The sequence below is a fragment of the Typopeltis vanoorti genome, chromosome 25 (genome assembly GCF_054136105.1).
Source record: "Typopeltis vanoorti isolate ZY-2024b chromosome 25, IOZ_Tvanoo_1.0, whole genome shotgun sequence".
NCBI classification, from domain to species: domain Eukaryota; kingdom Metazoa; phylum Arthropoda; class Arachnida; order Uropygi; family Thelyphonidae; genus Typopeltis; species Typopeltis vanoorti.
The window spans coordinates 58844660-58868299 of NC_143573.1; the positions used below are offsets into that span (position 1 = coordinate 58844660).

General features: G+C 36.1%; 1 protein-coding gene across 1 annotated transcript in view; it reads right to left on the minus strand.

Moving 5' to 3' along the window:
* Positions 1-2748: 2748 nt before the first annotated feature.
* Positions 2749-23640, minus strand: part of LOC150092771 (uncharacterized) — a 427707-nt gene continuing 406815 nt past the window's right edge. The window contains exons 20-21 of the mRNA XM_090414274.1: positions 4880-5017; positions 2749-3589 (exon numbers count right to left, since the gene is read on the minus strand). Of these exons, the coding sequence (XP_090270400.1) occupies positions 3356-3589; positions 4880-5017 (372 nt within the window). The 3' untranslated portion in view covers positions 2749-3355. The remainder of the gene's footprint in view (positions 3590-4879; positions 5018-23640) is intronic.

A 23640-nucleotide genomic window follows, 5' to 3' on the forward strand; every position in this document is an offset into this window, starting at 1 on the left:
AGCTGTTCTTGCGATTTGTTGATATAATTTGTTTTTAATAGAGAAATAACCAGGATAGTTTACCAACATCTGAAGGAAATTCTTCGTGAAGTAATTTAATGGTGTCCAATAAAGAAATATTATAATAAATTTAGTTTAATCCTTTATTCAAGTGTGAGCAAACAAAGTTTGTGCCTGAAAATATCTTCAGGACTGGGGTAAGGTAGTACAACACCGGGAAACTCGTAGAAAAGGTGGACCACAAGTTGCCTGGTGTTGTACTACCTTACCCCAGTCCTGAAGATATTTTCAGGTGCAAACTTTGCTCACACTTAGATAAAGGATTAAACTAAATTTATTATAGTCTAACTAAGTGAAAAATAAACTTTCAAAGAAATATTAATAAACAAGGATACAATATCTACTCTGATCAAAAATTTTATCTTTAAAATCCATAGTGTTTTTTATATAAGTAGTTCTTCTAGTAGAGGTAGCAAGTAAATTGGTTAAGTATTTAGATATCTTATAAGTGGAACATCCTAAATCTCAATGCACTATGGATTACAGTACAGGCTGTTTCAGTTTTTTTTGCCAAAAGTACTTGATGCCCTTCATTTGTTGTACAAAATGTTAGTCCTCTCCCCTTCATCTTCAGTGTGTTCTGTGATGGATCTATCCAGAGCAGTCCATCCATCCTCACAGTAGATGCTGCAGGAGCAGAAGATTTTGTGGACTCCTCTTTGATATCATGTTTGGATATATGAGATAGAGTTACAACCCGTTTGAAGTCCTAGTTGTTCTGTTTACTCGAAGCTTCCTTAGGCATTATTTCTTTGGGTTTAAACGCATTTTGTAATAGGATTATATTGAGCTTAAACTGTTTCTTCCACTTCTCACTGTTACCTAAGATGACATTACACAAGGATCTCATAATGCCTCTTTTTTTTTTTTTCACGGGGTGGTAATGGGATGTAGCATGGAAGTATTTTCAGTATGTGCTGGTTTTCTGTAAACAGCATAAGAAGTGTGTTCTGGTTAGAGCACTTCAAGAGGATACCCAAACGTAGGAGGGATCTGTTATTTTCTAATTCTAATGTGAAATAGATGTAATTATATAGTGTATTTTCAAGTGGCTTGTAAATTCGTTTTTTAGATCCAGGCCAGATGATAAAAAATGTCAGCAACATAAGTGAGCCAGATAACTGATTTAACTGTCAGTTCTCTCAAGATTATTTTTTGAAAGTTTTCCATGGATAACTTCTTTGAGTCTATAAAATTCACTGTTCTTGTGGCATCTACATGGTTCAGACTGATGCTCTACAGAGATCTATATGGTAGAACACAAAGATGTTGAAAGATGTCAAAAGAAAGAAAATGAAATATAAAGCCAAATCTAGCATTACACAAAACACATGAAGCTCATCAAGTGCTATGGAAACAAAACTGAAATGGTGCCTACAGTAGTTATACCTGTCAATTCAAATGGACCTGGGATATGGACATTATGCTTTTCACCACATCAGTACTGTATGCATTGATATTACTGTATGCAGATAATTTTTGAACTGATTAATAATTGTTGTAGAAATGCTGCATTTTCCTACCACATACATGCATACTACAAGGCATGCAAAACCTGGTAGATTTAAGAATTAATAAAAGCATCATTTTTTTAAAAAAAAATGTTTTCATGTGGCTAATAATGCAATCTGTGCACATGAAAATATTTTCCTTATCCACATGAGGTGTAACAACTATCATTTTGATACAGTGTGCTGTTAATATCAGCAAAAGTGATGGGGTGCTTTTTTTTTGATCACTCAAAACCACACTGTTTCTGAAATTTCAATTGTGTAAACATACAAAATATGAAAAGCAAAATACTTTTTCTTTTTTGAGTTTCATCACTATTGAAAGTAATTATGCAAGATTTACTTTATAAAGGATCTTATTTATATAAAGTAAAATTTTGAACCTTCAATACTTTCATCCAAATAGCCCCCCCCTCTTTTTTTTAATATATAAACTAACACCAGTAGCCACCGCTAAGAAATATACTGGTGTCTTAAATTACATAATGGCTATTTGGATGAAAGTATTGAAATAAAGCTGTAGATGATATTTAAAATAAGTAGGTGGACACACATATTTTACATATTGAACTAGGCAAATAAGAAACAAGATTAGTAGTCATGTCCACAGCAAACATAAGCATCCATAAAAGATTACTGATTTCTTTTATTTCAAGTACAAAGAGTGAGCATTATAAAAACCTTGCAGACTTTTTTTTAAAAGATAATATTTATAAAAAGATTCAAAATATTTTTGTCTACTTTTGTGTTTAATCAGTCTGCACATGAGCATATATTTTTTTACAAAAGAATTTGATGCAATAATGGCTTTCTTGAATCTATTACTTGCTTTATCCAGTTTGATAAAAGTAATCACAACTGGATATGTTTTAAGGTTTTCTCATCCTTATACTAAAAAAAAAAAAGTAATGTCCTTGTTTAGAATATTAAAAATGTTTCTTTTTTTTTTTATCATCTCAATCTTTTTCTGGAAAAAAAAAGAAAAAAAGAAAATGATTCAGATCTTTCCCCAAGATATTAGCATTACTGAAAAACTATCTGGTATTTTATAGTTTAAGTATTTGTGAAAATCTATGCACAAATGGAATACTTTTTTCATTCTGAAAAATGCACAATGCCAGCTAAATGGAATTATACACCTTTACTTTAATTTACTCTTTCATTTTTTTTCAAAAAGTCTCAGCAAACAACCTTTATTTTAACATGAGTAATCAATGTAAGTACAAGATTTCATTATTAACAAGTACCAAACACTAGGAGAATCTTAAATAACATAAGGAATTAACAAGGTTGATGACTAAAATGAAGTCCAGTATTTTCCAGATTCTTTAGAACCTTTAATGATTTGTACAAAATTTGCATGTTATGATCACTAGAAAATGAAGTTTCACATTTCAAGTGCAACAGATGAAGTTAAATAAACCCCTTTCAGTCATCATCGATGATATCTCTCCTAACAACTCTAAAAACATTTCTCCTATGCAAACAATTCTTCAGGAAGACAGCTCAAGATTTAACATCACAAATAAAAATGCGGGTTGCCTATGATACAGGAATCTTTTACTCTCTCATTTAGTTCTTACTGTGATGTGCACCATCTTATCATTCACTATTGAAATACCAACAAAACTATTATCATTCTTTATATTCATTTTAACAGTTGCACACTGGGCAAAAACTCAACATCAACTACTGTATTGCAAAGTCGTGATTCACCAGTGCATTCTTTGTACTAAAAGTTCAGTGACACTAGTTATTTAATAAAGTAGTCTGTATACCATCTGTCATAACTTAGTTTTTTCTGTGGACAACATACTAGAAATTCCACTTACACTCTCAGGAGATGTGTGGACTAGCTGCCTGTTATTAGCCAAAGCACCTTTTCCAGTAGGTCTACAGTCACTATCTATATTTACAGTACTCTTGTGACTGGAGATGTCAGCCTTTTCTCTTAATGCCAACTGATAAGCTACTTCAAATGCCTGACCAAGGGTAAGAATGATTTCTGTAGCAAGATCCTGAAAAGAAAAATCTGTCAGTCTATTTTTTTTTTGGTCCTGAGAAATAAATATTATGCTTTTATTTCATTACACTAATATACTTTTTAATCCTTGTATTTTGTACTGCACTGAATAAAAAAAAAAATGATTAAAAAAAAAAATCCTGAATCTAAAATTAAAAAATTCAATAAAAATGTTGAAGTCACAGAATCATTTATCAGTTACAATGTAGCATTTTCACCTTATGCATATAATCTTAACAAAAGCGATATCTTCACTTTGTGGGCACCTTAGTTGCAGACTTTCCTATGGAAATAAATCTTTTTTTTGTATGAAATTTAATATTTTTTGTGCCTATGAAGTCCTGTAGAAATGAATGTCTGCTTCAATAGTGTGTAGGCTGCCAAAACAAAGACCATTAGAGGTTTTAATCTAGTTGCCAACTAGATGAGCCTTATCTAAGCCTTTCTTTAGCTATTTTCTGACCTAGTTGATCTTTGAAAATGGGCAAGTAGGGTTTTTTTCCTCTTCTAGAAACTTTGATTTTAACCTTGCATCTGAAAAATTTGATTGTAGAACTATCCTGAACCTCACATGTATTACTATCTGTAATAATACAAATATGTTAAGGTTCAGAACCTCAAGATGGCAGCAGCTGTCTGCCATTCTCTCAGAAAAGCCTTGGTTTGTCAATAGCTTGAAGTCATTCTCATTGAAAGCTTGAAGGCTGGAGACTAGCTGTTTGCCTGTCTTCAGTTAAAGGAACCCAGCTTATTCCTTTTGGAATAAAAGGATTTCATAAAATCCTAAATCAAGTTAGTTATCTTGATGCTAACATTTTATTTTAAAAGGCTTACTCTTGGTAAAGCGCTGTTTGCTAAACAGCACTTTACCAAGAGCAAAGCTGTGATAATACAGCCAAACTCTGGCCATCACATAATTATTGCTGAATGTTTAAAAGTATTATTATTTTTGAAATTAATTTTTTTATGAATACTGTACCATGAATTAGTTCATGACTAACAATGTAAAAAAAAACAAAAAAACTTTCAGAATTTCACACATTTCCAATATATCATAATATCTTGCTGACCTGATTAGCCTAACAGATAGCATGCTCACTCTCTGACAGGTCGCTGGTTTGAGTCCCTGGGTGTTTATAAAAGCATGCTCTGGACAAGCTTGTATAGCTCTTTGAGTCCACAAGGCTAGTCTTTATAATAATAATAATAATAAAAGTTTACTAACAATAAATTCTAATAGTTCATTTATGCAATTTTTCTTTTTCTCTCCAGAAAATCAACTTACCATAGTCTGGGCACAGAAAACATGACAAAAGTGATTATGAGTTTGATGCTCTTTTGTAATATAGGCAAAATGGTTAAGGTCATCAGCATCCTGGCATGCACAATGAATGTTGCGGATTTCATGTTCACAAACAAGTTGCTAAAAGGAAAATAATATAATAGAACTATGAACATTCACTCTTTGGGAATTAATTGGATTTTTCATATAGCATTAAACTTTAAAATTTTTATATACATGTTTTTTTGCTTTTTTTTTTTTTTAAGGAATCAAGGCTAACTATTTTTGTAAAGAATTAATTCTACCACTTCAGTTAAGTGAAGTACAATTATATAATGCTCTACCATAACTTCGTTGACATGCGAGTTGATTAAAGGAAGGATCATTGTTTTGAAGGTTGGATAATAATAAATGGTTTGATTACTATATTTTAACACACAACCTCAAATTTTAAACATATATAGAAAGGATTACTAAATCACATAAGGAATTGACAATGTAGATACGAATATAAATTAAATTACACTTTAATAAATATTTCCGATATTTCGGCAATGTCACGTGCACGTAGGCACTACAACACAGTAACTGAGAATGAAGTGACAAAGCTATTGTAAAAGTCCTGATAGTGCCCCTTAGCGGGCTAAGTAGGTGTTCTTGGCCGTTGGGCTGAAGGTATGCTGATGTAAGCCTCCCAAATTTGGGGCAGTCTCATACCACCAAATTTGTCGAGGTTTGGAGAGTTTCTTAGGGCTGAGGCTGAGTCCATAAATAGTCTTTCGAATTTGTATTTGCTACAGTGTATTACTGTAGCGTTCTTCCACCGTATTCTGTGGTGTGTATCCAGAGCATGGTCTGCAAGACCAGAATGGCTGTACTCGTGAAAACGGATGTAGTCCTTGTGTTCCGAAATTCTGATATTCACTGTCCTGCCTGTTTGGCCAAAGTAAGACAGTTTACAGCCTGCAAGGGACCTGGTATACACCAGGTAGGTCTAGGGGAAGTGGTTGGTCTTTAGTGGAGCAGATAAGGGATGCCAATTTTCTGTGTGGTTTGTAACAGTGTAATTTAATTTATATTCGTATCTACGTTGTCAATTTCTTAAGTGATTTAGTAATGCATAACCAACGTATAAGCCTGTCTACGAGTATATAGAAAGGAATATGCCAAAATATTTGAGAAATTTCTCGAGTGGTTATTGTTATTATGCAGCTAACAAAATGCATTACACTAAGCATTTGGCAAGCATATGCATTTTGCATAATGGAGGTAAGGGTTTTTTTCCACCTGGAAACTTGGGTTTTTCGTCCTGCAGAACAGGCAAAGTGGCCCCATAAACACACATCTATAAATGTAAAATAAAATAAAATAATCTAAAAACGTAAAGTCACAGTATCTAACAGTGGACCCTGCACTTGTGAGATAAAAATGCTAGAAAGAAGATTCATTCTGCATAATGAAGAGTTATTTTTAGGCTAGTTTTGTTAGTGAGGCTAAAGAGCAACCCTCACTAACCAATTATAAGAATACTTTTTTGAAAAAAATCATTTCTAATTAGTCTCTTAGTGCTTGCTTGTCTACAGTACATTTGGTCTTGAAGAAAATTGCAGCACGCAGGTTTGGATGAGGAACCTTAGAAAGACTCATCATCAAATTCCTGCCATGTACCCTCAAGGGGTGTACAGGATATGATAGTACTACATGAAAAAAAATTACATCATTATTAATTTCCTATCTACAATTTTCCTCCAAATCAGTCTGTTACTTGTTCAAGACTCCAACATTATCAGATCTTATATTTCTAGCGTCTAAGGCACTTTGTACCGTATCAATCCACCTATATCTTGGTCTTCCTCTGGGTCGTTTTGCTGCCAACCTGGCAGAGAACACTTGTTTTGCTAATCTTTCCTCGCCCATTCTGTTTAAGTGACCATACCACCTGAGATTAGCTCTGCTAACGCATTCCTAGATGCTGACAATGTCAAGTTCTTTCCTAATATCCTCGTTTTTAATATGATATTGCCATTAATGCCATCTGTTCATGCCTATAATCTTTCTCAGGACTCTCATATCTGTGGTCTCTAGTCTTTGGTCAGGTGTTTTACTTCTGACCCAGCTCTCAGATCCATAAGTTAAAACTGGTTTGAACACTGTCTTGTATACAGCTAATTTAGCGTTTCTCTCTTATTCCATATGAATTTATTCAGTTGACTTCCCACCATACCAGCGTTGCTGATTCTGTTGTCTATTTCTATATTTAATTTACCATCTTCAGTAAAAATCGTGCCTAAATAGCTGAAATGTTTTACTTGTTCCACGGATGAAAGATTTTCCTTTTCTGGAAACATGGTATTCACCCTTTCAAAATCAGATGCACATGATTCCTTAGGTTGCATTTTGTGAAATACACAAATTGTCAGAGTTGGATAAATGGCAATTACTGTATTTTAAAACGCAACTTTAAATTTTAGAAAGTGTGTATATATAAAAGGAATATGCCAAAATATTTGAGAAATTTTTAGAGTGGTTATTATTATATGAGCACCTCCATGGAATGCATACTCTTTGCAGGAGCTCTACTAATATTTCACCAAGTACTAATCATCGTTTGCACAATACCTGTCATAGATGAACTTGTCACCCATCAGTGATAAGCATTCACAAACAACTCTGGCAACCCATTCCACTTGTTTGCCACTCCCAAAGCAAAATAACCTAGACATCAAGCCCTTGCTATAGTACTCTTAACTTATTTTCCAGAGATGATCGCTACTTCTTTCCATGCTAGCTGAAAATTTCTTCTAAGTCATTTCTATAAAATTCTTTAAGTAACTTATATATGTCTTTTATACTCCCCTTTTCTGCCTATCAACAAATTTCTGTAAACCACAGATCTTCAACGTTTCCCCAAAAGAACCATCCCATAGACCTACAACCATTTTGGTCATCCACTCTGGATCCTACCCACCTCACATTTCTATGCCCTTAAAAAATAGTCTTTACTTTTGTCTGCAAAATGGCCTAAAACTGCATCTTTCATCTCATTGTCACTGCAAATTTTCTTCCTCGAAAGTCTTTCTTTAGTTTTGAGAAGAGGTAGTAGTAGTCACTGGGTGCTAGATCTGGACTGTAAGGTGGGTGTTCAATCTCCTGGAAGCCACAGCTCTTCACTTCAACAATAGCCATGTGGACTGGAGCATTGCCGTGAAGCGGGCAAACACCATGACTCAGCATTCCTTGTCTCTTCTCCTTTATGGCGTTGTCCAGGAGTGAAGCATAATATTCTGCATTCACAGTAGTATTCCTTTCCTTGAAGTCAATCAAGAGAATTCCCAAACAATCCCAAAAGATTGCTGCCATGATCTTGGTGGACTGAGTGACCTTGGTTTTTCTTGGTGGTGCTTCACCGAGAAAAGCTAAATCATTATAAATCATAGAAACAAAAATTAATCACCAAAAAAATGGGTGCTCCTCACAGGATCCTGCAATATTTATCAGAATATTTATTTTGAGATGTTAACTATTGACCCACAAGAAAGAAACGAGTATAATGATTCTGCCTTTTTGTAAGAATTATGTCCAAGAAAAGATTAGCCATCATTAAGTAGCACTGAATCAAGATAGTATTTCAGCTGATTAACCTAATTATGCAATCATATCAGAATCCTGGTATGAGTAGTTGGTGTACCTGCTCTCCAACCAGCAGGCTGTGGGTTCGAATCTCACAATAATCCAGATGTGGTCATATCAAGGCTTCATAAAGAGGAATGATAACTTCCTTATTTCTGTTTGTTAGTGTGTTCTTCAGTAACCAAGTAATCCTGTGAATTACCCTGGCTACTTTAGCAAAATGCCTTCTGAACTTCAACTCTTATCTACTACTATCCCCAAATCCCTGGCTTCATCAATTTCTTGGAGTACAGTTCCCTCACAATGTGGAGCACAGTTTGAAATCTCTGTATCCCAAAATGCATAACGTGACACGTTTCCATAATAAATTGACATCCGTTATGTTTTGCCCATACTGGCAGCTTATTTAAATCATCCTGCAAGCTCTCTACATCACCTTGATTAACTATTACCATACTCAACTTTGTATCGTCAGCAAACAACTGAATATCTTCCTTCAATTATTTCCTATATCATTTACATACAAATTAAACAGCAGTGGTCCAAGCACCAAGCCCTGCAGCACATCGCTAGTCACTGTCTTCTCCTGGATTCTGCTCCTCCATATGCTACTTTTTGGTATCTGTCCATCATAGAGTATCATATTCTTATCCACTCATTCCTGAATTCTCTTTTTGACCAACTTTTCCAGTACTTTTATCATCACTCCTGAAATACGATTAGTGCATAATTTGCTACCACGGACTTAGATTCTCCTTTATGCAAAAAGATTATTTCCCCCCCTTCAACTCTCTTGGGAATTTGCCAGAGCTGAGACTTAAATTAAACAGCCTTAGTCAAAGGCTTTGCCAGTTCCCCTGCACATTCTCTTAAAATGTGAGCTGATGTCCCATCCAATCCCACAGCTGTATTTGCATTCAGATTCTGCAATATCCTTGGCACCTTGAATTCATCGATCTCTGTTCTCACATCAGTCAATGTTGCCTCTGCCATAATATCTTCACTTGGATGATATACCCCTGCAAAATGGTCACTCAGTAGCTGAATAGTTTCATCTGCCTCTGTTACCTCTCTACTATCTGCATTTATTGAAGTTATCCTTCCATAATATAGTGAGCTAAGTTGGATCAAGGGAATGGCTATACAATGATACTACTTGATTTTGTAAAGACATTTGACAGGGTAGCACATGAAACTTTGCTACATGAAGTGGAATAAATGGGAATGAATATTAAACTGGTGATATGAGGGTGGTTGATAGACAGATAACAGAGTGCAAATGGAGGAGCAAAATCCAGGAAAAAGCAGGTGACTAGAAGTGTGCTGCAAGGCTCTGTGCTTGAGCCACTGCTGTTTAATTTGTACATAAAATAATATATGGAATGATTTGAAGGGATATATTCAACTGTTTGCTGATGATAATGCAAAATTGTAGCATAACAGTTAATAAGATGTAACAGAAAGCATGCAGGTCGATTTAAATAGGTTGACAATATGAAAAAAAGAAAATAGGTGCCAGTTTAACATGAAAAGTGTAAAGTTATACATTTTGGGATGGAAAGATTGAGTTGTGTACAATACTGATGGAAATGTACTGCAGGAAATTTATGAAACTAGGGATTTGGGGGAGGGTTAGTAGAGATAAAGTTCAGAGGACATATTGCTAAGGTAATTGAAGAACACACCAATGAGTAAAAAGGAAATTATCATTCCTCTATAAAGAGGAATATAAGGTCTTGATATGCCCACTTCTGGATTACTTTGCTCAGGTTTGGTCACCTGAGTTTCTTGGGGATGAGGAAGTGGAGGAGAGGATCCACAGGTGAGTGACCAAGATGGAGAGTGGTCTGTGGATTGCTCCATATGTGATAGATTGACAGTCTGTAGTCATAAAAGTTAATTGATGGGCAGAAAAGGTGGGGGATATGATAGAAACATTTAAATTACTAAAAGTACTTTATAGGATTGATATGCAAAGGAAATATCATAGCATTTATTGTATTAAATCTAGTCCTAACACAATTGTGCAAGGACTAGATTTTTTGCTTGGAGAATGAGTAAATTAGTTTTCCAGAATTTGTTGTAAGTGCTGTGTCTATCAATGAGTTCAAGAACAGATATGAACAGATATGGTGTAGATAATTTGGGTCTATCATGATAAATCCTCCAGGTTCATTGAGGCCCTCAGACCCAGGCAATAATTATAACTTTTTTGAGCTATTTAAGGCCTCTACTAAACAGAATATCCATGCCACAAATGGGATTTGAACCCACAGCCCATTGGTTGAAGAGCAGAAATCCACTTAGCCAATGAAGGTGGCTTTATTTAGGATAGTTATTAAAATTTGTTGTTCTTTCAATATGACCATTTGTAGTGACAAAAATTAGGTAAGAGAAAATTATATATGTCGACAAAGCATAAGCCAAAAAGGAATTGAAGTTTCATATACTTTTGATACCCCCAACAAAATTTTTTTTATTCTTTTTGTTGTTATATATATGTTGTTAAAATTTTATATATATATATAAAATACAAGTATCACAATAAGAACCTCTGAAAACAGTAAATTTGTCATCATAGTGCTCAAAAACAATGGAAATATCAACAACCAAAAATTCATCTCTGAAACTTTAAAATGTATTATATGCCAACATTTTAATGTCAGAGCCTAAGGGTATTTGGTTATATGGATGTATCAGAGTACTAATTTTTGTTCAACCAGTGTTAAGTTCTATTTGTTTGATTAAATTTTTCTTTTTCTGTAATTCTTTTTATTTGCAAAACAATTCAAAATGATAATTTCTCCCAGGTCTGGTGGCATTTAATGAAGTTTGGTATTTACGATCACTTAAAATTTGTTGAGTCACATTAGACTATTTAAATGCCAATATTAAGTAAACAAAACTATAGTTCACTGTCTGCAATCATTTAGAGACAGGACTGATGTCCTATAAGTTATTCTGTTTCTTTTGTATGGAATTGATAAAAAATCCAAAATTCTTAAAATGCCTACTATTTAATGCTTTTTTATCCCCCCCCCCCCTCAGGTTCACTGCACAACATGCATAAACACCTGTTAAATTAGCTTTCATTAGTCTGTCTACAGTTTAGTTCTGAATTCTGGATTGGTGGATGATCTTGTTATTCAAAATATGGAATACTTGCAAATATTTGTCAAGCTTACTTTTCAATTTTCATTTTAATCAGACCATTTCAATGAGAACAAAGAGGAATTAATAAAATTTAGGATTTAGGATGTACAATAAATATATATATAATAGAGGATAAGAAACATGATCAGAACAAGAAGGGGCAGGAAAACAGTGAACTTGGTAAAAATAACAAGACATCAATTAAAATACAAGAAAAAAAAATAATAATACTAATACAGTATGGCCATTAAATCATAAAATTTGAACTTGTCAATGGAGTCACTACTTCTAGCTTCTGGAGGCAAAAATTAAAAATATGATAAATGTAATAGAAAAACAGAAAAGAAAAGTAAAAGAGCTGGTAGTTCTTGAAATTAATGATTTTAAGTAACGACAAATATCGTGTGAAAGAGGATATGAAAAGTCTGTTAGAAGAAGTGAAAAAGAAAATTGAGAGTCAAAATGGTAAGTTTGCTACCAAGATATGGCAATACTAAATTAAAAAGGAGGACTATGATAGCAAATGATTCAATGTGCAGGCTGTTTAGAAGAAAGAGATACAAGTTTTTAGATGTGTGGAGTGTATTTGATGGCAGAAAAGACTGGTATAAGAGAGATGGCCTGCACTTGAATAGATCTGGCATCAGGAGGCTGGAAAAATTACTTATTGGGGTGAGACTTAATGCAGTGAGTCAGGGAAATGTGTTCAGTTATGGTGTGCAAACGTGATAAAGATACAAAATGTTACTGAACATGGTTATCCATCTGGAGAAGATGGTGGAAAGCTATGCTTTGGGTTAAGACCTTTTGAGTGTCTTAGGCAAAAGGGCAAGTTGTACAACAAGGCCAAGCAGACTGCATATCTAAGTATAAGAAAAGGCCAGGTGGTAATTTTTTATGTCTCTACACAAATGCCAGGAGCATCAGGAACAAAAGGATTGAGTTTGCTGCTTTATTGAATAAACTGTGGTCTAAGATTGTCAACTTAGTAAAACCTGGCTATCAGAATCAGATGTAACTGGGATCGAGTAAAGGGTATAGTATTTTTAGGAATGACAGAAGAGGAGGGGGGGGGATACTACTAATGATGATGTCAGACAACTTGAATCCGGTTAGGGTAGAAATGCAAGAAAGCAATAATGGTAATAATGTAGCATGTAGCAGTGAATTTGAGGCTATCTAGTGTGGAGGCTAACAGAATGAAATATATGGTAGGGTTGCTACAGATATGGTGGTTCAGTTGCAGAGGATGATGAAATGCATTGCCAAATTAACCTGATGGGTACTAAGTGAGTGATCATTATGGGTGACTTTAATTATCCAAACATTGATTGGGTAGAAGAGAAATCTCATGATAAGAATGAAGCAGAATTTGAGTTCTTGCAAGACAACTTTCTCAAGCAGCATATGAAAGATGGAACTTGAGGTCAAAGAGTTTGATTTGTTCTTAGAGTCTGAAGGGGTCTGAGGCTATGACTAATACATAGAACCAAAGATAGTGTTCTCCTAACTTTGTCATAATTTCCAGCTTTGCAGTTCAGCATGTAACCTGTTCAAATTAGAACATCTATATAACTAGTTACTTCCCAGGAAATTACAGCATGATCGCTGTCACCAACTGATGGTAAAATAGTCATATCAGTTACTGAATGGGAAAGATATCAGCAATGCATGGAATCTTAGAAAAAGTATTTAAATGAAGCAGTATCTAAATGCATCGCTAGGTGGGAGTGAAATAGATGTGCAACCTTATTAAGCAAGAGGTCAATGAGAATAAGCCCATATGGAAGGAACATCTTGAGAATAAGAGTAAGAGGAGTTATGAAATATATAAAGTGCTGGTCAGAAAAGTAACAAATAGTGTGCAGAAAGCTAAATTGGAATATGAAAAGAAATTGGCTATGCAGGCTAATGGCAATCCAAAAGAATTTTATTATGCTGTAAGTAAAAGAAAGAATGAATGCGAAAGAATAACTTTACTGAATGCAGATGGTATTGTAGTGTCAGAAGAAAGTGGCATTGTTCAGTTAATGAGTGCTCACTTTGCTAAGATGTAATCAACCAGGTGTATATGGTGCACAGTGCTACTACATTGGATGAAGAGTTAGAGGTACACAAGAATGAGGTTGAAGAGCTGTTGCATAACCTGAGTAAGAATTCAGCAAAAGGATGGATGGAATATAAGCCTTTAGCATATGTGTAATGCATTCCCTTTATCCAAATTATCCATAACATTGTTATAAAATATGACCTAAATACTGCTAAAACACGACCTCTCTTTACTAAACCCATGCTGTTCCTTGCACAGTATAGCTTGTCTGTATTTCTCTATGCGAGTTCTTACCAACTTCTCTGAAATCTTCACCATCACACCAGAGATACTGTTAACTCAGTAGTTAGACACACGGGTTTTTGCATGATCCTTGTACAATAGAACTATCATACATTCTTTCCATTCCTGTGGTATCTTTCCTGAGCAGAGATTCATGTTATACAAACATGTCAAAGGCCTTGCCAATTCTGAACATGCCTTTAGCATATGTACTGGTATTCCATCTGTCCTTATTGTCGAATTCTTATACACATTATGAAACCTCATTCTCATGCACCTCAACTCTTCATCCATAAATTTAATGGATATTTCAAATAACATATTTCATCCAAGGTTGAATTATTACTATCATTTGAAAATTGAACTACTTAGCCATATTATTATCATCATCATCTCAGACCTCCGGAAAGCCAAAGACTCATCGAGGGAAGCTATACATCAACCAAACCAGCTGTCATACCTCCACCTTAAACTCATTCATACTAAATGCATTCACTACTTCAACAGGCAAACTCTTCTACTCACCCACTGCTCTGAGAGAAAAATCTCTCTTACCCCTTTTTTAACCATGAACAAACTTAACTTCTATGGATGCCCTTGTGTTCTCTTCCTACCATCCATATAATGAAAAAATTCATTAGATAATATCCTATAACATCGATTCAGAAGTTTATAGACCTCTATCATATCACGTAAAGTCAGACTAATTAGTATGACTTTAGCATACTACAAAGGGTATTTTGGTTTATATTGAATCTAAGATTTACTATAACATGGTAGCTGTTTCCATAATTTTTTAAAATGAATACATTTCAAAAATTAAACTCTAAACAATATCGTACTGCATTGAAATCATAAGAAATTATTAGAGCCAACCAGCATGATATGTATTTATTCACACACACACACACACACACACACACACACACACACACACACACACACACACACACACACACACACGGGGTGCTTAAGGGTCAAAGTTGTATAACCGAGAGGAGACCTTCATATCGCCTTTAAAGGAATGCAGAGAACCGACCAGGGCTTCTGACCTAATGTCCAATCCTCATCTTCTAGTGGTGCACCCTGTTGGGTATCTACCTGGATACTGAACAAACGATGATGGGCTGGCAATTTGGGATTTAGCCAACCCAAATTGTATTCTTATTGGCTTAAACCAATATAGAAAATGATGGTACAACATGACAAAATTTCATGCTGGCTGGAGCGTCACCCGGCATGAAATTTTGTCATGTTGTACCATCATTTTCTATATTGGTTTAAGCCATCAAAGGCTTGAAATATGGAAAGGCAGCAGGAATAGATGATATTCGACCTGAAATGCTGAAGTATGGTGGTATATAAAAGACTTACAGTGGCTGCACTTCATAGTTCAGAGAGCCTGGACAGAGGGACGAATTCCTGATCATTGGAGTAGAGCTCTAATAGTACCCATATATAAAAAGGGAAATAAAACTGAATATGAGAATTACAGAGGGATTTCCCTACTGAAGAACCACAATTCTTCTCAACCGTTTCTCAAGTATACTTGAGAAACAGTTGAGAAGAATTGTGGTTCTTGGTGAAGAACAAGCTGGATTCAGGCCAAATAGAGGCTGTCAGGATCAGATCTTCACTTTACGACAAATAGTTGAGAAAGCATGGGAATATAACAAAGATCTGTATTTAAGTTTTATCGATCTCGAAAAGGTATATGACAAGGTGCCAAGAGAGAAGCTATTCAATACGCTACAGTTATATGGTGTCAATGGGGTAGTATATCAAGTGTTAGATCCTAAATGAAGGAATCTTGGATAGAAATCATTCATTTAGGGTCTAACATATAAAAATGGCAAACATAGACAAATACCTGCACATCAGTTGTAATTAAAAGTGAAACTTCCTCACTTATGTACAAATTTACGTATTTAAGTACCTTATATTTCAACTATTGTGATTAATTTAAGATTTCATTTTGTATGTCTTTAAAAAGAGGGATAATGTGAATTAAATTTAAGCTATGTAAAATCTATTGAGAGTCATCATAAAGCTGTTAAGTATTAATTTCTGGAAGGCCTAAAGCTACACGCATACAGTGTAACGCTGGCAGGTATAGCTTATTTGGAAAGTTACGTAGCCATGTATTCCATGAATCTGAGTATATCAACGTCGTAGAAACGAAGGATAAGCCAAAGGGTGAAATTAGTAAGATTCTTGTGCAAAAAGGGGCACTCGATAGGAGTATTAAAGAGGGGTTGAGCCTGAAACAAGGGGGCTTTTTCTTGATCACTTGTAATATCGTTTTCCTGTTGGGTGGTTCGGAAGTTGGCGGGTAGTTTCGCGTAAGGGAGGGATGAATGCTGTGATGTCAGGCAGCAAGCATTCGTAAAGAAATGAAGCTGGATTCTATGCAAATCTGAAGGAAGAAAATTCCAGTCCTAGCTGGAAAGCCCCATCGAGTTGTTCCTGAAACGCAAGGATTTTGAGTCCATTTCCGGCAGTAAGAATGAAGATAGTGTAACCCCTACGTTGGCGTATAGACAGCCAAAATAGATGAGAAATATCCAGACAAACACGTGGTGCAGAACAACGAGGAGAAAAAAGGTCGGTAAGGTGCTATTGTTCTAATTTTGTGTGAATGTTCATTAGAAGAAACAAGATTGTTTACAATTATGAAATTAAGAACTTTATAATAAGGAACTCTGTGGACAGTCACTATTTAGAAAGTTAACCTCATTTGTGAGTAAAAAGACTTGTTTAGGAGAGGATTTTGTAACTTGTATGTGATAGAATTAACTTCATGTGATATGAAAGGTAGAATTTAGAGTCCCGGTAACATTAGAATGGTTGATAGTTTGTTCTTATGAGTAATACTGCTAGAAGGAATTTAGCTTAACTTATTATCATTTGATTTGTATCCCAATGCATAATTACAGTGTTTAGCATGCCTTATAAGTTTTAATTAGTTCAAATGCATTAATCTCTTAGTTCGAGTTTATTTAGTATTAAACATAATTCAGTGTATGAAGTTTGTATTGTGTTTTAGATATTCCAATAAACATGTCATATTTTCCTGAACTTGAGTCATGCCTGATTACGATTCCAAATTACCACTTATAAAAATAGAACCTGATTTTGGCAGGAAGGATTTAGTGAGTGAATATAAATATAGATTTAGGTCACGACTGCAATAATCTAGATCTATAGGGCAGTTAAGTAAGATATTGGGTAAGAAAGTTAAGAATCTAGTATTGTCTCCCTGAGTAAGGATCTTTTCTACTATAGGATACTAGCTGGCGCAGCAAAAATATAAATTTGCCAGTATCCGAAGAGGAAACAATCCTAGATATAAAATTAAGATTAAAATTAAGTATGAAGAGATAAATAAATATAGAACATAGATATAATAATAAGAAACAACTTTTTAACAATGGCGCAGACGACAGGATGTGATTACGGCTCCTAAAATTAAGGTTAATAGGGAATAATCACCATAAGTTGGTCTTGGATTCGTAACAGACAGTCAGGTATTTGTTGGAATATCAGAGAGTGTGAAAAAGGGAAGCTAGTAAGTTTGTAAGATGAACGTAGGTATGCCTCAACCAACAAGTTCAGAGTTAGATGACTGAGAGTTTTTTGGAATGATTGATCCCCTACATGTATTCCCACAATTCTCTGGAGAGGAATATGATTGTGTGCACACATTCTTTAAACATGTCGAGGAGCTCAGAGGAATAGGCTGATGGAGCGACATACAACTCCTCATGCTCATACGTGGAAGGCTGATAGGGAAAGCGAGAAAAATTCTTTGCTTGCAACCCATCCTAAGAAGAACCCTGAGATATGAACCATTTATAGAGAATATCCCTTGCCATTTCCTCTTAGACACTGGAGCACATATTTTGGTCATCCCTCATTCACTTTTCAAAAAACTAGGCACCCTGAGTAGTGATAGCTTGGTTGAACTTCAACAACCCCACAAAATCATGGGAATTGCCAGAGTTGAACTTTGTTCCACCACAAAAATTAATGTAAACATTTCCATGCCTTGTTTCCCCATAACCATTATGCACGGACTGATAGTTCTCCCTGAGATCTTGGGCCCGGGCCATCAAATTGTGCTGGGATTTGACTTTGAGAAGAAACCAATTTGTGTGTAACTTTGTGAACCAATCACTGTCACTCTGTGGGAAAACTTTTGAAACTAAACTCGCTCCCGACAATGTAAGCAAAATAAATGTAACTAGATCGGTTGGGGGAGGATAATGGGGGGGAAAGGAAGATCAAGATGGGTGGAGAGAGAGACTTGTGCACAATGCTCTGAAATTGCATGACTCCGATCCCGTTAAGGAGGAGCTCCAAGAGTTTTTTCAACTAGCGTATAAGAGATATCCCCAGGTGTTCACTGAGTGAATCACCTCCTTACCCAGCACAAACGTGGTTAAGCATACGGTACAAAATCACTTCAGAGACACCAATATATGTTAAGCAGTACCAGACACCTTTGAAACACCTAGACAAATTGGAGAAATTATTAATGGAGTATGAAAAGGCGGAAACATCGAGAGGTCAAACTCCCGTTGGAACAGCCCTTTTATTCTGGTTGAAAAGTCAAACGGAGACCTAAGATTCGTTTTAGACCTAAGGGAGGTCAATAAAGTCACTAAACCAATTGACTTCCCTGTATGCATGATAGAAGAGTTACTAATTGGGGGGGACAAGGGTGTTTTCAAAATTGGATCTGAACTCTGGCTACTTTCAAATTCCCCTCAGGAAGGAAGACAGCCAGTATTTTGCTTTTACCATAAAGTGGCAAAAATACCAACTGTGCTGACTTATGGCTGAGTTCCTTGCCCACTGGGGCAAGAAACTCAGCCATGAGTTTCCAGAGCCTCATGAACACCGTATTAGGTGACGTCCTGGGTAAAGGAGTACTGTGTTTCCAGGACGACCTATTGGTTTACTCATCCACCCTGAAAGAACATAAAGAATTCCTACTTAAGGTTCTGGACAAGCTTAACAGGGCACGCCTATCTTTGAAGTGTTCCAAGTGTGAATTCTTCCTAGAGTCAGTGGAATACCTGGGACATGTGGTCAACGAAGAGGGGATAAAACCCTCCAAGGGTAATGTTAATGTCATACTGGAAGCACAGCTCCCCTTCCACAGTGCGACAAGTCAGGAGGTATATGGGTATGGTGAACTTTTACAGAAAATTTATCCCTGAATGCTCCAAGTTAATGAACCCTATCGTAAAATTTTGTCTGGGGGAGGGAGCAGCATGAGGCCTATCATGCTCTGACTAGATCACCAGTACTCTCGTACCCTAAGCTCAGCCAAACCTTTTTCCTAGCAACTGATGCTTCTAAGGACACCATTGCGGCAGTACTGGAACAAGCAGAAGGAGATCACTTCAGACCAATTGCTTTCATAAGCAGAAGGCTATTATCCCCCTCTGAGAGAAACTATTCCGTCATCGAGAAGGAGGCTCTGGCACTCATATATAGCCTCAGAAAGTTCTGATATATATTACTGGGCCAACATATCATACTTAGGTCGGACCACAAACCCTTATCCTTCATTTCATCAATGAAGGATAAGAATCAAAGAATTGTGAGGTGGGCCTTAGAGATGCAAGAATTCAGGGTAGAAATTAATTACATTCCTGGGACATCCAACATTGTGGCTGACTATCTGTCTAGATCTCTGGACTCCTGCACTAATGTGGAAATTATCAACCCTGTGCTATTGATCGAGAGAAAGAAGAAACTACTTCCCCTCCATCTTCAAAGTTGGGGGAAGTCTGAAATAATAGAAGCCCAGAAATCGGACCCGATGTGTGTGTGTGTGGGGGGGGTGCATGAAAGATTGAAAAAAGAAGAAAGCTTCTCACACAACCAAGTGTTCAACAATACCATACACATGGATGAAGACTGACTTTTGTTGTCGAAACAAGACGTCACAGGGAGGTGAAAGGAAAAAATCCTGGTTCCTAAAGTCATGATTCCTTGGGTCTTGTACTCGTTTCATGATGTGGAACTAGCCCGACCGGACATCAGGGTATCCACAGAACCTGGAAGAGGGTGACAGACAGATACCTATGGAAGGACATGAGAGAAGATATCGAGAACTATGTGTCATCGTGCCATGTGTGTCAACAGAAATCTGTCATTTCTGGTAAAGCACCACTACAACCATTCCCGCTCCCCTCACGACTATTTCAAGCTGTAGCTATAGACATTGTGGGACCCCTCCCCACTACCTCAAAGGGAAACAGGTACATCCTCGTCATGATCGACATGTTCGCAAGGTTTCCCGAAGCCACAGCCATGAAGAATCAAACAGCAAAGACCGTGGCAAACAAGCTCTTCAAGCTGATTTTCTTTAGATATGGAACACCCGAAACTCTTTTGTCAGACCAGGGTACCAACTTTACGGCTGAAGTAATGTCAGCTCTGCAAATTATTGGGAATAAGGAAACTGTTTACTACCCCGTATCACCCCCAAGGAAATGGGATGTGTGAGAGGATGAATCGGACTCTGAAGCTCACTCTTTCCAAACTAGGTTTCGGAGTGGGATTCTCATCTAGCGCACACCCTTTTCGCCTGTAGGACCGCTCTCCATATAGCAACAAGGGAAGCCCCTGCTGTTGTGCTCTACGGATTCGAGCCCCTCCTTTTCCAAATGATTTCAGAAATTCAAAGGCGAGCACACTGGATTACCAGACATCGATGAGTACTTGAACAACCTCATCAAGGAAAACAGGATGGCACATGAGTTGGTGGCCGAGTCAAGTAATGCATGTTCCCAACGTGCCAGGTCTTATGCAAATAAATTGAGGAAACACAAAGACTTAAATCTAGGAAACTTAGTCCTATTGGAGCAGAACTCTGGGAAGAAAAAAGGGGGAAAATTGGAAGGAGCACCACAGGGCCCTTTGAAATTATAGAAAAACTATCCCCTGTGACATACAAGATAAAGGAGATGACACGTCAGGGTAGAACCCTAGTAGTCCACTCAGATCGCCTAAAATTGTACAGATGCAGATCAAGTAGGTTGGTCTGCCTAGGCGATTCCTTTGAAAACATCTGGGGAAAAGGGGGGGGGAGTCAACAGAAAACAGAAGCTGTAAGGGGGACAGGATGAAAACACATCCCAGAGCAACCCTGTACACAAGACGGAGCAACGAGAGAGAAGAGGAAAGTCTGTCAAAGGAATATTTTCCTGAACGCTTAAGATATAAAGAAGCACTGAATATATATGATGGGATTGAACTAACCCAGTTCTGTAATGAGGAAACAATACAGTCTCATCAGACGAGATATGTACTAAGGAACAGAAAGAATGGAAGGTTTATTCCCCTGAGGATTGAGGGAGAAGCAAAAATAGTTTTTTTATAAAGGAATTAGAAAAACTTTTTATAAAAAGAGGGGTTCTTTGTTAGATCCTAAATGAAGGAATCTTGGATAGAAATCATTCATTTAGGGTCTAACATATAAAAATGGCAAACATAGACAAATACCTGCACATCAGTTGTAATTAAAAGTGAAACTTCCTCACTTATGTACAAATTTACGTATTTAAGTACCTTATATTTCAACTATTGTGATTAATTTAAGATTTCATTTTGTATGTCTTTAAAAAGAGGGATAATGTGAATTAAATTTAAGCTATGTAAAATCTATTGAGAGTCATCATAAAGCTGTTAAGTATTAATTTCTGGAAGGCCTAAAGCTACACGCATACAGTGTAACGCTGGAAGGTATAGCTTATTTGGAAAGTTGTGTAGCCATGTATTCCATGAATCCGAGTATATCAGTGTCGTAGAAACTGAAGGATAAGCCAAAGGTGAAATTAGTAAGATTCGTGTGCAAAAAGGAGCTAAAATAGAGGGCGCTCAATAGGAGTATAAAAGGGGGTTGAGCCTGGAAAAGGGGGCTTTTTCTTGATCACTTGTTGTATCGTTTTCCTGTTGGGTGGTTCGGATGTTGGCGGGCAGTTTTGCGTAAAGGGGGGGGGGGATGAAGTCTGTGATGTCGGGCAGTGAGCGTTCGTAAAGAAATGAGGCTGGATTCTATGCAAAGCTGAAGGAAGAAAATTCCAGTCCTAGCAGAATCGAGCCGTCGCTGGAAAGCCCCATCGAGTTGTTCCTGAAACGCAAGGATTTTGAGTCCGTTTACCGCAGAAAGAATGAAGATAGCATAACCCCTATATTGGCATATAGACAGCCAAAATAGATGAGAAATATCCAGACAAACACGTGGTGCAGAACGACGAGGAGAAAAAAGGTCGGTAAGGTGCTATTGTTCTAATTTTGTGTGAATGTTCATTAGAAGAAACAAGATTGTTTACAATTATGAAATTAAGAACTTTATAATAAGGAAGTCTGTGGACAGTCACTATTTAGAAAGTTAACCTCGTTTGTGAGTAAAAAGAATTGTTTAGGAGAGGATTTTGTAACTTGTATGTGATAGAATTAACTTCATGTGATATGAAAGGTAGAATTTAGAGTCCCAGTAACATTAGAATGGTTGATAGTTTGTTCTTACGAGTAATACTGCTAGAAGGAATTTAGCTTAACTTATTATCATTTGATTTGTATCCCAATGCGTAATTATAGTGTTTAGCATGCCTTATAAGTTTTAATTAGTTTGAATGCGTTAATCTCTTAGTTCGAGTTTATTTAGTATTGAACATAATTAAGTGTATGAATTTTGTATTGTGTTTTAGATATTTCAATAAACATGTCATATTTTACTGAACCTGAGTCATGCCTGATTACGATTGCAAATTACCACTTATAAAAATAGAACCTGATTTTGGCGGGAAGGATTTAGTGAGTGAATATAAATATAGATTTAGGTCACGACTGCAATAATCTAGATCTATAGGGCAGTTAAGTAAGATATTGGGTAAGAAAGTTAAGAATCTAGTATTGTCTCCCTGAGTAAGGATCTTTTCTACTATAGGATACTAGCTGGCGCAGCAAAAATATAAATTCGCCAGTATCCGAAGAGGAAACAATCCTAGATATAAAATTAAGATTAAAATTAAGTATGAAGAGATAAATAAATATAGAACATAGATATAGTAATAAGAAACAACTTTTTAACACAAGCAATACTTAGTCTTTATTTGAGTTGTAGGTCAGCAGTTAGAATTGAAGGAAGTACAGGACGATGGTTTAATGTTAAATCTGGTGTGAGACAATGATGTACATTATCCCCTCTGTTATTCATTATCTATATGGATCACATTATGAAGGAAAGTGATATTAAACATGATCTCATAATTGGAGATGTTAATGTCAGCTCTTTTCTTTATGCAGTTGATGTTATACTTCTAAATAAATCCGCTACAAGTTTGCAAGATTCCCTGACTAAATTGAATAACTATTGTAATAGATATGGTATGAAGGTCAGCATTAAAAAGACAAAGACAATGAAAATAGGTAGAATTGTAGAAAATGACAACTGTGTTGTGAACGGGGAACCTGTGGAACAAGCAAAACATTTCAGCTACTTAGGCATGATTTTTACTGAAGATGGTAAATTAAATATGGAAATAGACAACAGAATCAACAAAGCTGGTATGGTAGGAAGTCAACTGAATAAATTCATAATTTATCCATAATTGAATAAATTATAGAA